The sequence below is a fragment of the Anolis sagrei genome, chromosome 1 (assembly GCF_037176765.1).
Source record: "Anolis sagrei isolate rAnoSag1 chromosome 1, rAnoSag1.mat, whole genome shotgun sequence".
Classification (NCBI taxonomy): domain Eukaryota; kingdom Metazoa; phylum Chordata; class Lepidosauria; order Squamata; family Dactyloidae; genus Anolis; species Anolis sagrei.
Window position 1 is genome coordinate 202,309,861 of NC_090021.1, and position 16,343 is coordinate 202,326,203.

The window sequence follows — 16,343 nt, forward strand, 5'->3', positions numbered from 1 at the left end:
TGAGCACTACAAAGTTCGCATTAGAAAACTTGTAAACAGCTTTACTAATTCCCTCCACTGTCAGAACATTTATCAGCACTTGTCAATTTGGGATCAGCCTGATATTCAAGATGATCAAAAAGGATTAGATAATCTTTCCTATTAATTCATATTGATTTTAGTCATGATAAAGTTAATCTGTGTGATAACTTGGCGCCCAAGGAGAGAGGGTTGAATTAAAAATAAAAATAATGACATTTGATGGTTATTGCCATTTGTTTCATACCACAATGAATAAGTGGAGGGAAAGGAATGAAAAAATGCTGAAGCAACAATAATATATTTCAACGAAAACATTTGTCATTAACTCTTATGGCATGTTTTGCTGCGCTTTAACTCGTCATTTGCCACTCAACATATTGAGTTAAGGCCAGTAATTAATACTATCTCTTAAAACTAAAGTTCAAGATATCTGTTTTATACTTTCCCACTGGAAAACAGGAGGGATAGGGGAAGAATAGTTCAAGGATAATCAACTTTATTCCAGTAACTGCCAGTAACATCAAAATGCCAGTGAGTGGACCATTTTAATCAGTTTTATTGATTCATGCTTTCAGTTCTTATTCAGTTAAAAACAAGGCACATTAAATACATCCTCTTATTGCTCTATAAATGCATGCAGCTCATTCTGTATATCAAAAGTAATAAATAATGGCAATAAAACACCAAGACATTTATAAAAATGACAATCTGGCCTCAAACACAGTATTTAACAGTCCAATCCTGAACAATACCCAACACGTTACGTAAAAGTGCCGGATGGAAAAACATGCGGCATGTATACATACCAAAAAGCCCCTTGTTGTCAAATTTCTTTCATTTTAAAACACAGCAATACAGTAGCATTCCACCAATTAACACACTGTAAAACAATCCTGCGAGGACTTTGCATTTACCATTCATTATATGACAATCTTCCAAAGAGATACAAAAAAGGAGGGGGGTTAAGGTGGCATTTAATCAACTAATTCAGAGTCTTTAATTTTACTGAATCAAGCAGGTGTAGGATGATGCACACAACTTCTTTCACTTCCCCCTACAAAACAGAGATGTGTGTTTTATTCTGCTATAGGAGAAGAATGCAAGGGGAAATGGCACAGAAAGATCAAACCCCCAATGAAGAGCATGCATCTAAATTACAAAAGAAAAGCCAAACGTACATTCACTTTCACAATATGACTGCACCTGTTTAACCAAAAGGAAAAAAAAGAGAGAAACCAGCAAGAACAAAGCTAGCAAGAGGCACAACTAGACATCACTGTTATCATGGAGAAGGAGCCTATTTAGAAAAACATACTAAGCAAAAGCATGGCTTGCTCTTCAACAGTTACTATCATCCCCTGCCAGGTTAAACTTACTTGTCAAAGAAATGGGTGCATTGATGGGCACATGGATGAGGGACATACACTTCTCAATCACTGGCATTATAAGGGGGAGGGTGATTTTAAAACGCCACTTTGTTTAAAGTTAAATAAAATCATTGGCACATTCTTAGGGAATAGTTATAACAAACACTCATTTCTTAAACATCTCAAATACATGAGATAGTTTTTGATTACTCCCCTCTGAGCTGATTTTCCTGTACTTAATGCAAAGAGATGAAACCCGATATGTACAAAGAGTCCATTATGTCTTGGCAGCACCAAACAATCATTTGCGCAGGGGCAGAAGCAAGAGAACTCTGTTCTCCCTCCCCATTTCCACTGTCAATTTGTAAAAAGTATATATTTGAAGCATACTGATTTTATCAAAAACAAATAAGGAAAAAGATCCACTCTGGATTGCATAAGATCCTCCCCCCCATCCCCGAAAATACTGCTGTATTTTTTTTCTTATCAGAACCCAGCTCCATATACTCAAACTTGGACAAAATTTAAAAATGTCATTTATAGATGCAAATGCCTCCCTCTGAACTTAGCTATAGGGTTGCTTTTACATTCCAGTGTCTATTTCTAGCAATAGCATGCCTCTATGCCTTTCACATTTGCATAGAGTTGTTTTTTTTAAAGAGTACAAGTTGAAAAGCACTGTTTGTAAAATATTAGCACAGTGTAACAATTGATCAGACAAAAATATTTGACCAAAACCAAAATCCCCAGGCTATACCCAATTGTTTGTCCCAACTTGATTAGACCCACCGAATCAATGTTATTTACATAAGCATTGACATTCATTCCAGCAATTAATTCAGTGGGCCTACTCTAATCAGACTGGCAACCGTATTTAAGGTCCTTGCGGAAGTGACACTTTTAGACCAATTCCCACATTTCGCTTTGAGACATGTTCTTCTTTGTGTCACTCAGCAATCTAAACAACAATGTAGAAAAGGATTTCAGCCTAAAATTTCCAAGACTGCAAATCTTATCCATATGAAAACTTGCAGGAACATTACCTTGAACAAAATATGAACTTGAGTAAACTGATAGAAATGTTCAAGACAAAAATTCTACCGGTAATGTTTTTTCCCTTTATTTTATATGTAATTTTATTTATATGCTGCCTTTCTCCTGGAGTGGGATCAAAGATGGCTCACAGATGCCTTTGCTTTATGTTAGGCAAGAAACAGAGTCCCAAATGTCCTAAAGTTATCCACCTTAATTGTTTTGTGCGTCCAGTACAGATGAACAAACAGATCAGTCAATTTTCATGCATGTGTTAAATCCTCTACAAAAATAAAGTTAACAGTAAAGGGAAAACACCGAATTACATTTTTTCCAGGGTAGAATAATAGGCACATGTTTGTTTCAAGCTATTCTTATGATGTGCTTCTAATCCGATGCTGCCTCAGTGTGCTTTTCAGAAATTAATTCAACTCAGCTGGTGTACATAACATAGTTATTAAAATTTTAGTAGTTTCAATGAGACTTAACTACCTGTATGTCCAAGGTTGGTAAAACTAAGTCTAGCAGCATTTAAATATTCCTTGGCAGGACTTTCATTTTGGTTTTGGGTAATATTCTACCCAAAAAAAGAAATCCTAGATACAAGTACTCTTATTCTTTCTGATGGTAAATCACTCGTTTGACATGCACGTTTTGTAGATTAAAAGTATTATTAACCCCAACAAGGTTCTAGGAAAAGGGTGAATATTTATCACAAGACACTTCCAAGAAGATGGCACACAAAGCATGCTGGCACCTTCTATTTTCGTCAGTTCAAGTTTGCAAGCTGTGAAAAGGAGGGTGGGGACCCCTTTGTGAGACACAGAAGATGAATCGTTCTCACTGCTGTCCGGACATCAGAGTGAAATTAGCCCAGAAAACGATATCTCAGCTCCCTCTCTTCCTTACTTCAAATGCTTGTCCATCATTGATTCTGTGCAAAGCAGACACAATATGCGCCCATTGAGTAGGCCACAAGTCAGAGCAGCAGGGCTTTTACAGTAAACATAAAGGAAGAGAGAACTGCAGCAACGTGGTTTTCTGCACAGTTGCTCAGCGTAAGACAGGTTTGAGTAGAAGAAGCAGCGACATCTGAAAGCACTGGAATGTTTTTACAGCAACGAGAGATGCAGCTACACGGGACACCATTCTGTCGCTCTAAGCTCCCAAAACTCACAGTCCACCTCCACTCCGATCCACTGAAATCACTTCACGCCGAGAAATGTTCTCTTCCGCGGCTTTCATAAGTACTGCTAGCCGGCTTCCAGAAATAGATCCTTTCTGAATAGCGGTCATGAGCTAAGGAGACAAGATCGAAGGGACTTTGATATTACTTTTGTTTATTCTCATACATAAAATGCATACAAACCTATTCACATGCATATAGCAATATTTGGCTTGAAAGGGTAAAATGAATTTGCACTCAAATACCTTCTCAGTGGTTACTCCTTGACTCTGGAACTCCCTTTCCAAAGAGGATAAGCTTGCTATACTTTCACAGACAGGCAAAAGCCTTTGTACTTCAGCTGGCTTTGGGAAACTGACTGATCAATGAGCTAGATGTTCTTCTTTAATGGTTTATGTTTTTAAAAGGTTTTGGTTATTATGAAATGTTTTTGCGTTTTTTAAATTTTGTAAGTTCTGACTTTTTGCCTATGTTTGTTTTAACTGTTATAAGCTGCCTTGAGTCCTAAACTTTTTCTTTTTCATGTCAGAAGCAACTTGAGAAACTGCAAGTCACTTCTGGTGTGATAGAATTGGCAATCTGCAAGGACATTGCCCAGAGGTCGCCTGGATGTTTTTTGTTTTTTTGTTTTTTGAATGTTTTACCATCCTTGTGAGAGGCTTCTCTCATGTCTCCGCATGGGGACCTGGAGCTGACAGAGGGAGCTCATCCACACTCTCCCTAGATTTGAACCTGCGACCTGTCGGTCTACAGTCCTGCCGGCACAAGGGTTGTTCTGATTTTTTTTCGTGTCAGGAGTGACTTGAGAATCTGCAAGTCACTTCTGGTGTGAGAGAATTGGGTATCTGCAAGGACATTGCCCAGGGGGCGCACAGATGTTTTACCATCCTGTGATAGGCGTCTCTCACATCCTTGCATGAGAAGCTGGAGCTGCCATATGGGAGCTCAGTCTGCACCCAGATTTGAACTGCCGACCTTTCGGTCAGCAGTCCTGCCGGCACAAGGGTTTAACTCATTGGACCACTGGGGGCTCCATGATGATGATGGGCCAATTAAAGCAAGGCTTGTGTGGAACCTGGGATCTGCAAAGATTGTGGAGTCCAAAATCCTATCAGCCCCCACCACCATAGACAAAGGAGAAGAACTCTGGGAATTGCAGCCTACGAATTTCTGGAAGATCACAAGTTCTACATCACTCCCCTAGCTCATCTTTCCTTTATGGGGCACAGGTTTTTAAATATGCGTCACTCTTAAGTTTCTAAAAACTTGCATTGAATCTTTCTCAAATGTCTCCAGTATTCTCACAGGATATCTGCACTTGCCTATTAGTAATTTGACATGACATGGGGGTTCACTCATCATTTTTCAAGTGAGAAAGTACCAGAAATCTATAGAACAACCAGGAAACCCTGCTTTTTTTGCCCTATATATCCATTTCACGCTGGGGTTGAGTCACGTTATATCAGCATGACAGCAAACGCTACAAGCCACATTCTTATGTTACTTTTCTGAGTTGTTTCTTAAGGGCTAAAGTAGAGATGAGTGAACAATTTGCAATGCATTATTTAGCCTCCTTTACTGTTTGTGAGCAATCAGGAATCCCTCCAGGACACATATATACATAGGTTTTATTTGATTACTCCTGACTTCAAAGTTAATTCATTGGCTTGCCAGAGAAACCATGGTCAAGTTTTTATTGGGAGCCTTCTGGCTACTTGTGATAGGCCAGGACATTCAAGCAAGTGCATCTGCTTTGTCTGAAAGACTAGATCGACACAAACAGATGCATTTATTTCTTTAGCACTATTATGTAGATGCCACTTTAAAAGAATGACACTATCTATCTCTACCCTACAGGCTTACAATCCAGAAGTCAGGCACAAGGGCAGAAACAGGAAGACCAGTTTAAGTAGCTGTTCAACCAGTTGTGTAGCTCCATCAGATGTATTCAAGAAAACATTGCTTAGATTTAATCGAAAGCCCTACCTGAAAAAACACATTATGAAAAAATAAAAATGCTATTCTTTTAATTAGCCAGTCTATGATAATACTAAACTTTACCCAGGGCTTCAGTGAGGACAAATTGGTTTGGAGGGTCATTGGTTTGGAGGGTTTCTCAACCAAAATATTTCTTACAAGTTGGCGAGATAGGTGCACAAGTAAACTCCCAGTGTGCATTTTGAAATGTGAGCGCAAACTCATCTGATTCAGCTCAAATAATTCAATATGAACATTTTCCGGTGAGAGATTTACTGTATTGATTTCAAATAGTGAGAGGCAAGCAGGTATGGGATAATTTCAATAAAATGGATTTTATACTTAAATCAGTGTGGCTTCTGCGGCATCTAACTCAGGATACCAGCCACTCCAATTCCTACACTGTCCCTATACTATCTGACCTCCTTGTCACCACACATACAACAGTCATCTGTTGTTTTGTGTTCTTTTTATTTAATGGAGAGGGAGTGCATACATTTTTCTGAATCCTAGCTTCAAAGCTATTGGATTTCTCCAGTAACATCTAAAGCAGTGGTTCTCAATCTGTGGGTCCCCAGGTGTTTTGGCTTACAACTCCCAGAAATCCCAGCCAGTTTACAGCTGTTAGAATTTCTGATGGTTGAAGGCCAAAACATCTGAGGACCTACAGGTTGAGAACCAATGATCTGCAGAAATGTCTCTATTCCACAGCTTCCATTAAAATGATGTTTAGTGTGAACCAGGAAGTCACCTAACCAGACAATGTGATCTTGTCTTTCCCCTTTCCTGTGACTTGATCCTATTAACCTCACACCACAAAACCAACCCTTCAAGGATAGGATATTTAGAGTCCTATCCTTGAAGGGTTGGTTTTGTGGTGTGAGGTTAATAGGATTATTTAAAGAAGGAACCAGGTAGACATCTGTGAGAAGCAAACTTTCATTGCTCCATCTGATATTCACCTCACGTTAAAGAGGAATGACCTAAAATTGCCTAATCAAGTCACTTCCAGTTACTGACCAGTAAATTTGAGTTCCAGTCTTTCTATAGTTTTTCTGTTTCCTACAAATATTATGAAAAATTCTATTGCCACTGAGGATCTGGCATGTAGTTAGTGCTAGATTTGGCTTCAGTGAATTATTCCAGGAATTTAGGTCCACCAGTTGACCATTTCTGGACTTCTCCTTATTTCAGTCTTGAATAACACACACAACTGATAAGACAAGCTGATTTAATTATTTTGACCAGCTTAAGACCTGGACCACATTTCAAGGATGTTAAGAGAAGTTCTGCAAAAGAGGCTTGGGTTTCCACACAGGTATAATGGAAAAACTAGAAATTCCTCATGTTCAGGTTAACGAATTAGGCCCCTTTTACATTGTCATGTAAAATCCAGATGATCTGTTTTGGACTGTATTATATGGCAATGTAGAATCATATAATCCAGTTCAAAGCAGATAATGTGGATTATCTGCTTTGATAATCTGGATTATAGGGCAGTGTAAAAGAGACCTTACTCAATGATCTTTTTTCTTTCTACTGCTTAAACTCCAACCCTTTTGTGTTGTATTGTTTGGCATGCAAGTCTGACAAGATCTGTTTTATAACTTTGGTGGCTGAGGATGGGGTAAAATTGCATTTTAAAACAAGTCATATTATATATGATGCATAAGAAGAACATGGTGATTTCTAAAAGAGAAACAGTAGGATAAACTGTTTCAACTTCTGACATGACAGCACATTCAAACAAGCCAAAAAGCAATCAAATACAATTACAAAGCAAGAGAGCTGCTGATGTTGAAGAAAACTGCCTCATTAGAAAAGAAAATAATACATTTAAGGCTATTTGTTTAGGGTTCTGAAAATAAATAAAATAGTGGGTGTTAATGTTAAGAGCTCTTTAAAAAAACACAGCACAATTTAAATCACTACACTCTCTAAAATGTATTTACTCCAATAATTTATTTTACAAAGTCTTAGGTGAATACATATCATATCTGTGACTCTAGAGTGTGTGTTCACAGACTCTGGACACAACCGGTAAAAAATTCTGCATTTAGATTCAACAGTGCTCTCTTCCACAGCCCATCTGGAGAGAGACAATTACCATTTTCCCTTGCCTTGATCTTGTTTGTTTAACTTGACACAGTGAAGAAAGGGCTGACATTGACCAAAATCCCAAGCATTAATTTATCTCATGTTCTGCATTCATCATTGCCATAGTGCAGGAAGGACCTGGCAGTCATCTGACATACCTGACCATGAAAGGCCCTACAAACAAAAAAACCTGGCTAGCAAAAGAAAACAAATTAGCTGCTGCTGCATGAAAAGAGTCACACGGACACTGAGAAACATTTCAGAACCTTACTTTTAAAAGTTCTGATTGTACATTTTACAGGATCTTGATTTCGAAACAAGACAGATGTTCCAACATTTGCATTTCTGAAGTCACACATGTTTTCTCCCCCTTTCTGTCTATGGTTCAAAACGGCAGTGTGACTCAGCTCCCTTCTACACTGCCACATAAAATCCAGATTATCTGCTTTGAACTGGATATGGCAGTATGGATTCATATAATCCAGTTCAAAGCAAGGTGGATTATCTGCTTTGATAATCTGGATTATATGGATGGCAGTGTAGAAGGGGCCTCAGTTCAGCCATCACGGCAAAAACACATCATTGTGGTCAAAAACTTCCTGCAGGCTCAAATGTGCGATTCCTTCCTCCACTTTCTGTCCACCAATTCCATGTGCATCAGTTTTCTCTGTCACTTTCGGAACATTTCTCCTTACAGGTTGATATGAAATCTAGAAATATGAATGACCTCCCTTCACATGGCCAACCCATCAAACAGGTCTGCCAAATACATGATTGATCCAGGATTTTAATGTGTGTTAGCTGAGCTACTTGTGGCCCTAGTACTGGAGTAGGCAAGATAGGAAGATCCAGGAGATAATATTAAAAGACTAGAAAGTTCTGGTATGGGTTTCATCATACATATATTCAGCACAATATAAAACTGGGAGTCCTCCTCCACATGTGTAAAATCCACTTTATATTTTATTTTATTGATGTTGCTGTTGAAAGAAAATAATATTACTAATAATTAAAAAGACTGGCTACACTGACCTGTAGGCTAAAGGTTTAGGCTAAGACCCTTCAGAGAGATTGGGATGGTTAAAAATAAACTATTATTATTATTATTATTATTATTATTATTATTATTATTATTGGTTGTGGCCGGGCATGGGAACTACCACAGCACTTTGTCTTCGTAAAGAGCCAGTGGAACATGACCCCCCTTGAAAGTGCTGCTGAACTTGTTGACCGAAAGGTCACAGGTTCAATTCCGGGATGGTGTGAGCTCCCGCTGTTAGGCTCACCTTCTGCCAACCTAGCAGTTAGAAAACATGGAAATGTGAGTAGATCAATAGGTATCGCTCCAGCGGGAAGGTAATGGTTCTCCATGCAGTCATGCTGGCCACATGACCTTGAAGGTGTCTATGGACAACGCCGGCTCTTTGGCTTAGAAATGGAGATGAGCACCAACCTTCAGAGTCAAACATGACTGGACTTAATGTCAGGGGAAAACCTTTACCTTTACTTAGTGGAAGATTATTTCACAGGGAGGGCTGCTAAAAGGTGCTACATAAAAGAAATATAAAGATTGGTATGAACTATGCTGACTTACAGTGGGCCTTATTTTCTAGAGCACTGCATCATAATAGGTTGCCCCCTCTTGAACGAATCTAATGACTATTTTCCATCTTGTATCAATTTTTAAAGATGGATAGTTTGCCACTCTAAAAATCAAATCTGCTCCAAGAAATTAATGCCTATGCAATTTTCCAGTAATCCTGCCTTCCACAGTATTAACAAAAAATAAACATTGCAAGTAATTAGACATACATACTTGATACGCTAGTTTTCTTGTACAGACATAAGCGAACGCACACACACACACACACACTATATAAATAAATAAGTTGAAGCACTCACTTGCAAAAATTCATTGAGTTCAACCTGCCCGTTTTTGTTCAAATCCACTTCATTCAAAATCTCATGGAGTGCACTTTCATTAATTTGAAAGTTGATGCTCTATGAAGTATATGAAAGAAAAAAAGCCCACATGCTTGGATTAATACTACACTATTAATATCATGCCAGGCAATTTTGACATTTTTTTTTTCTTATAACAGAGAAGAAGTAAAATGTTACCTCTAACACACGCTGCACATCCAAAATGGTAATAAAACCTTTGCTTTCCTTATCAAACATGTGGAACCTCTTTTTATATCTGCAAGATTAGAGCATTCGTGAAAAAGGTGTACAAATAGAAAAAACAGTTTAAATTATGATTTTTAACAGGTGGCTCATTTATAACTATGAGGCCCCCTGTTCCTTGCATCCTCACAATACTTTCACTGCAGTTTTCAAAATATCTACCCCTGCATTTATTTTCACCAGCTCTAAAAACTCCTCATTTCCTAACATTTCTCCTTTAAATTCCATTCCATACCATGCTCACCAATGGCAGAGTCATCAAAATCTGAGGGAAGGACACATAGCTCAATGGCAGAACACATAATATATAAATATATGGTTCCAGGTTCAAATACCTCAGGCCCCATCTACACTGCGATTATATTGCAAACTGAACTGGATTATATGGCAGTGTAGACTCAAGTTCAATCTGCATTATATGAGGCCTCTTCCAGACTGCCCTATATTCCAGGTTAGAAAGCTACCTGATTATATGTTTATCCCAGATTATCTGGCAGTGGAGACTCATTTAATCCAGTTCAAAGCAGATAACCTGGGATCAGAACCTGTGACTCAGGGCAGTGTAAGAGGAAGTGAGTCTACCATATAATCCAGTTCATAACATGGCAGTGTAGGTTGGGCCTTAGATTTCCAGTTAAGAGAATCTGAGATATTAATACTAAGAAAGATCTTGGTTTAAAGCAAGAAAGAGGAAACTGAACTGTAATTCCTATCACCCCAGACAAATGGTCATGTCACCTGAGGCCAGTGGTAGACCATAGGTTTCTCAACCCATCTGAGGCCTGTATTATAAAACAGCAACACAAGATAGATCAACCTTCTGAGGTTGTAAGGCAGGTAGCTTTCTAAGCCAATCCTTCTATTCTCAGCCTAAAATAGAAAACACAATCTTCTTAGTTTGCCAGGGAGCAGAATAAGAATCACTCAGACTGTCTATGAACATATCAAAGAAACAAAGGGAACGCACCAGTGGTAGCAAAGTCAAGGGGGCTTGATGTTATAGCTCAGCAATCATGGCTGAAAGTGTTGTTATTAAACTGCATGCCAGTCCATCGAGTATTCTACCTTGAGTACAGAAACTAACAGGGACTAACACAATATCTTTACCTTTCAATATCTGTTGGGGACAGAGTGATTTCACTACGATCCGTCAATTGCTCTGACTTTGCCTTGTAGCCCATTTCATAGTACAGGAACTTCTTTGCCTCCTCAAGCTGCTCCTGAACAGGGAGAGCAACACAAAGTCTCAGCTCTAGGGTAACAGCAAATATTTACATTCTGCATTTCTTCTTTGCTGTAATGTTTTACTGGCTCCTTTCACTTAATTATAATTGCCGGTCCTTAGAGGAATATCAGCAGTTGATGACCAAAAAGTGCTTAAAGGTGAACAAGGTAATTAAGATTAGGCAGCATTTCATGCTTCAGTTAGATCACTGGTTCGGTTGTACAAGTGTTGATTATCAAGCGATAATTACTCCAGGAGACGTGCAATGTAAAGATTTTTAGGGCTGTATCACACTCTTAATCTATGCGTGCGACTCACAGTGATGGCAGCAAGACCTGCGCTTGCAGACAAAAGGGCCGAGAGGTGGCCTTTAAATGTAATGCTGCTATCACATAGCTACAATTAATACCCTAAGTGGCAAGTGGAAAGCTTTGAGATATCTAATTTTTGACGCTTCTGGCATTTGTTGATTGCTGTGTTCAGGCAGCAGGACAACTATGCAGCCCAAGCCTTTAAATGCTTTCTTCTCCCCACCAAGCTTTTTTTTTTTTTTTTTACCTTTTAGACATATTTCCCTATGTGCTCAGCACTGTTGACCACCCTTAAATTATTTCAGCCTCTGATCATGTAAAAGCAGGGTTCTACAGCTGAGAGTCTGACAGAAACAATCCTTCCTAAAGTCCTACACTTTACCTTCCTAAAGTCCTAAACTTTACACTTTCATATTTTAGTTCTGGGGGTCTGAAAACAATGATATTGAGATTCCATTCCCCATGCCAGTGGGCAACAACTAGTAAAAAAAAACACCCCACATAAAAACTCCAACTTTCTCTTCAGGTATTTGTAAGATATACAATATTTTTCCAACATGAAAACTGAGCGTCAGACCACAGACAAAATATATAACTATTACAAATAGTCCCCTTCAGGAGCTGGTTCCTTTCAATGCTATGGAGGGAAATTATGGGACCCACCATATGGACTGAGGCTATTACCCTGCTTAGCTTTCTTCATTTCTATGACTTCAAAGAAAACCAGAAAGGGCAGCACTGATGAGGACCTCCAAAAATTTATGTCAAAGAAGATGACCAATCACTGTTATATTTTAACCATGTTGATCAGGCTTGTCCCCTTGTAAAGCTGCCCCGAGTCCCTTCGGGGAGATGGAAGCAGGGTACAAAAAAAAATAAAGTTATTAAAGGCTATTTGTAAAAGCATCCCATGAAGTAAGCCTAACAGCCCCAATCAAGGTGCTTCCTCCAACTAGAGCTGATCTATTGAATCAATAGGTTTTACTGAAACACTGACTTAGCATTCAGCAGCTGAATTAGTCGATTTATTGTAGTTGGGACTAACAACTGGATACAGACCAAAATGTGCTTTGGGCCACAGCTTGGTAAGAAAGTAGTTTCATGTATAAGTGTGGACTTTATCATTTCTTTTCTCCACTGTATGTGGCTCCTTCAACACACCTCCTGTCTGTCCTCCCTTCCATTTTTGAACTATCCAATAACTTGGGACATGCTTCCATACCCTCATTTACCTCAATTTAATCTTTGGAAAGAATCTTCTATACCTAAGGCTATGGAACAAGACAATCCTACTCTCCCCCGACCCACCCTGATTGTACCTTCTTCTTCTGTTCACTCCATTTTAGCCTCTTCCCCATGATCTCAATAATTCTTGGCAAGGCTTCATCAGCTGCTTGCACATTCAGGAAAGCCAAACGTGTGCGGCGGGCAATCATATCCACGGCAGAGCAGGCATACTCTTGGATCCCATATTCAATCTACGGTATTGAAAGAGAGCATTCAAAAGATCAATTAGACTTTGAAAACCTGAAACAGAACACAGAACTCGTACTCTCCCCTCCCCTTAAATGGCCATGAAGGGGACAGCAGGGTGGCACATCACATCATGAAGGAGATACAGAATATTTCCTTCCATAATGAGAACTAAAAAGTGTACACTTGTGTAATTTGCTATATCACCAACAGGATTCTGGTCATAATTTTACAAAACTGGAAATCTAATAATATAGATTATTATCAGTACTGGTGCATTCAAGATCTTCTAATATTGATGCCTCAGGGAAAACTAATTTATGTGAGACCAAACTTAAAACAATTTTTTAATTCCCAATTTATCTGGAATATAGATATGTTGGTATTATCAAAGTAGATCATAATATAAACAGGATTTATTTACTTTTCTTCATTTGTAATTTTTTAACCATGATAAAATGTATTTCCAACTGACAGCTCACTCTCTTTAGACTATAGTACTCTGATTTACTAACTATTATGAGTTAGAAGCAAGAGAAATCACAGCTACTCGACATTGTATTATAAGACAATAGAGACCTGAAACAGAAACACAAGAAAAGAAAAGGGGAGGGGAAGATAAAACCCTCCATCATACCTCTGACTCAATGTAAGGAAATTCTGACACAAGACGTTTTCCAACAATAGGCCATCTCTTTCCAGTCACCTGAGCTAACTTGGCCACTTCAAAAGCCTTGTCCCCAAATGTATTTGCAAGATGTTGAGCCACCTATGGAATTGAGAACATGTTATGCAGCTGATACTTTCAGGAATACGGCTTCACCTAAGACATGAGTGATTCCTGAGAATTCTCCTGTTGCCTGTAACAAATAGGCTGAAGAAGACACTGGATGCAAGATTATGTGGGAGGCAACTGACTACACCTGGAATGCTGAGGCCAGCATTAATTCTGCTTGCATGTATCAATTGAACAGTGACTAACGATGCTTTAGAGTCCTGCTACTGTGATCAGGTTGGAAGAATAGATTTACCTGGAAGTGAGAAGGCACAAAGCTTGGATACTGCCATAGTTCAGAGAGAATGCATACAGAGACATTACAATAATAATAAAAAAATCTGAAGAATGTGTTTCATATTTTTCATTTCTGAAAAAAACAACAAAAAGAAACAAAAGGGGTTTTTTTTGTTTTGATGGGAAGAGGTAATTGTACAGCCAAAAGAGAAAGCTCCTTCCTGTGAACTAAAAATGTTCTAGTTTCACACTATTCTATCTTATTTAATAAAACAGACACAGACGATACAAGTCTCACCTCGCTTTCCAGTCCATAATCCTGAACCAGTCGGATATAAAGAGTAGGGCTCCAACCCTCTGCACCCTGAAGGAGAAGTCCTGAAGTCTTACAGGGACCGACACGAAGACCATGAGCTTTTACAGCAGCATCAATAGTATCCTCTGCCATTGAGCGATACGTTGTCCATTTCCCACCTGTGAACAAACATAGGCAGTCCCCAAGTCATAAACAAGATAGGTTCTGTAGGTTTGTTAAGTTGAATTTGTTTGTAAATCAGAATACGTACATTTTTAAGTGTAGCTCCAGCCAAACATACACACACATAAACGCACGCGCACGCACGCGCGCACACACACACACACACACACACGTGAATGCATGCTTTGAATAGCATAGGGAAGGGTTGTTTGTTTTGTTGCCTGTCCCCAATTCAGTAGATTTCACCTCACTTTCTGTCCCCATTACAATTGGATTTTGAAAAATTTAGTTTGTTGTGGAAACAAGGATTGGTGAAAAAGCTCCCTGTGATAACTTATTTAGGAGTGAATTTCCCTCCTAGGGGTAGATTTCTCTCACTTCCTATTGTCTCACCCCCATCCTTAACTATGAGGCATCCATAAATTGGATTTTTGTAACTCAGGGACTGCCTGATGGATATTATCATGTATTGCCGAAGGCTTTCATGACTGGAATCCATGGGTTGTTGTAGGTTTTTCCGGGCTATATGGCCATGTTCTGGAGGCAATTTTTCTCCTGACGTTTCGCCTGCATCTATGGCAAGCATCCTCAGAGGTAATGAGGTCTGTTGGAACTATGAAAAATTGGTTTATATATCTGTGGAATGACCAGGGTGAGACAAAGGACTTTTGTTTGCTGGGTCTAGCTGTGGATGTTTCAGCTGATCACCTTGATTTGCATTCAATGGCTTGGTAGCGCCTGGGGGGAATCTTTTGTTGAGGGTGATTTCATGTGCCTGTTTGTTTCCCCTCTGTTGTTTTTCTGCTGTAATTTTTGAGTTTTTTAATACTGGTAGCCAGGTTTTGTTCATTTTCATGGTTTCTTCCTTTCTGTTGAAATTGTCCACATGCTTGTGGATTTCAGTGGCTTCTCTGTGTAGTCTGACATGGTGGTTGTGCGAGTGGTCCAGCACTTCTGTGTTCTCAAATAATATGCTGTGTCCAGGTTGGTTCATCAGGTGCTCTGCTATGGCTGATTTCTCTGGTTGAAGTAGTCTACAGTGCCTTTCATGTTCCTTGATGCGTGTCTGGGCGCTGCGTTTGGTGGTCCCTATGTAGACTTGTCTACAGCTGCATGGTACACGGTAGACTCCTATGCAGTTTCCCTATGCGGTCAGTGGTTCCCTTGATGTATGGCAAGAACACTTTTCCTCTGGGTGGATCTTCATCTTTACGCTCGTAGTTTGTTCTGACCGCATAGGGAAACTGATGAGGAAACACAACATACAAACCACTTACAGACCCACCAAGAAAATCCAACAAATGCTCCGTTCAGCAAAGGGATCCTCTCACCTCTGCAGGAGTCTACCGTGTACCATGCAGCTGTGGACAAGTCTATTGTATTATTTGAGAACACAGAAGTGCTGGACCACTCGCACAACCACCATGTCAGACTACACAGAGAAGCCATTGAAATCCACAAGCATGTGGACAATTTCAACAGAAAGGAAGAAACCATGAAAATGAACAAAACCTGGCTACCAGTATTAAAAAACTCAAAAATTACAGCAGAAAAACAACAGAGGGGAAACAAACAGGCACATGAAATCACCCTCAACAAAAGATTCCCCCCAGGCGCTACCAAGCCATTGAATGCAAATCAAGGTGATCAGCTGAAACATCCACAGCTAGACCCAGCAAACAAAAGTCCTTTGTCTCACCCTGGTCATTCCACAGATATATAAACCAATTTTTCATAGTTCCAACAGACCTCATTACCTCTGAGGATGCTTGCCATAGATGCAGGCGAAACGTCAGGAGAAAAATTGCCTCCAGAACATGGCCATATAGCCCGGAAAAACCTACAACAACCCACGATATTATCATGACTTTTATCCATTGTGTATAAAAGATTCCAATAATATGATCATTTTAGAATGGAGTGGGGAGCTGAGTCTGGAGAGGAGCATAACCAAAGACCTGATTTTGCTCATCCCAT

The 16,343-nt window shown here is 39.3% G+C and overlaps 1 protein-coding gene across 2 annotated transcripts in view; it reads right to left on the minus strand.

Annotated features, from left to right (window-relative positions):
* Positions 1–500: 500 nt before the first annotated feature.
* The window catches only part of GPD2 (glycerol-3-phosphate dehydrogenase 2), an 89,349-nt gene continuing 73,506 nt past the window's right edge, over positions 501–16,343 (minus strand). For both annotated transcript variants that reach the window (XM_060777186.2, XM_060777194.2), the window contains exons 11-17: positions 14,187–14,362; positions 13,514–13,645; positions 12,723–12,881; positions 10,975–11,087; positions 9,802–9,880; positions 9,583–9,681; positions 501–3,719 (exon numbers count right to left, since the gene is read on the minus strand). In XM_060777186.2, coding sequence (XP_060633169.2) covers positions 3,594–3,719; positions 9,583–9,681; positions 9,802–9,880; positions 10,975–11,087; positions 12,723–12,881; positions 13,514–13,645; positions 14,187–14,362 — 884 coding nt within the window. In that variant the 3' untranslated portion in view covers positions 501–3,593. The remainder of the gene's footprint in view (positions 3,720–9,582; positions 9,682–9,801; positions 9,881–10,974; positions 11,088–12,722; positions 12,882–13,513; positions 13,646–14,186; positions 14,363–16,343) is intronic.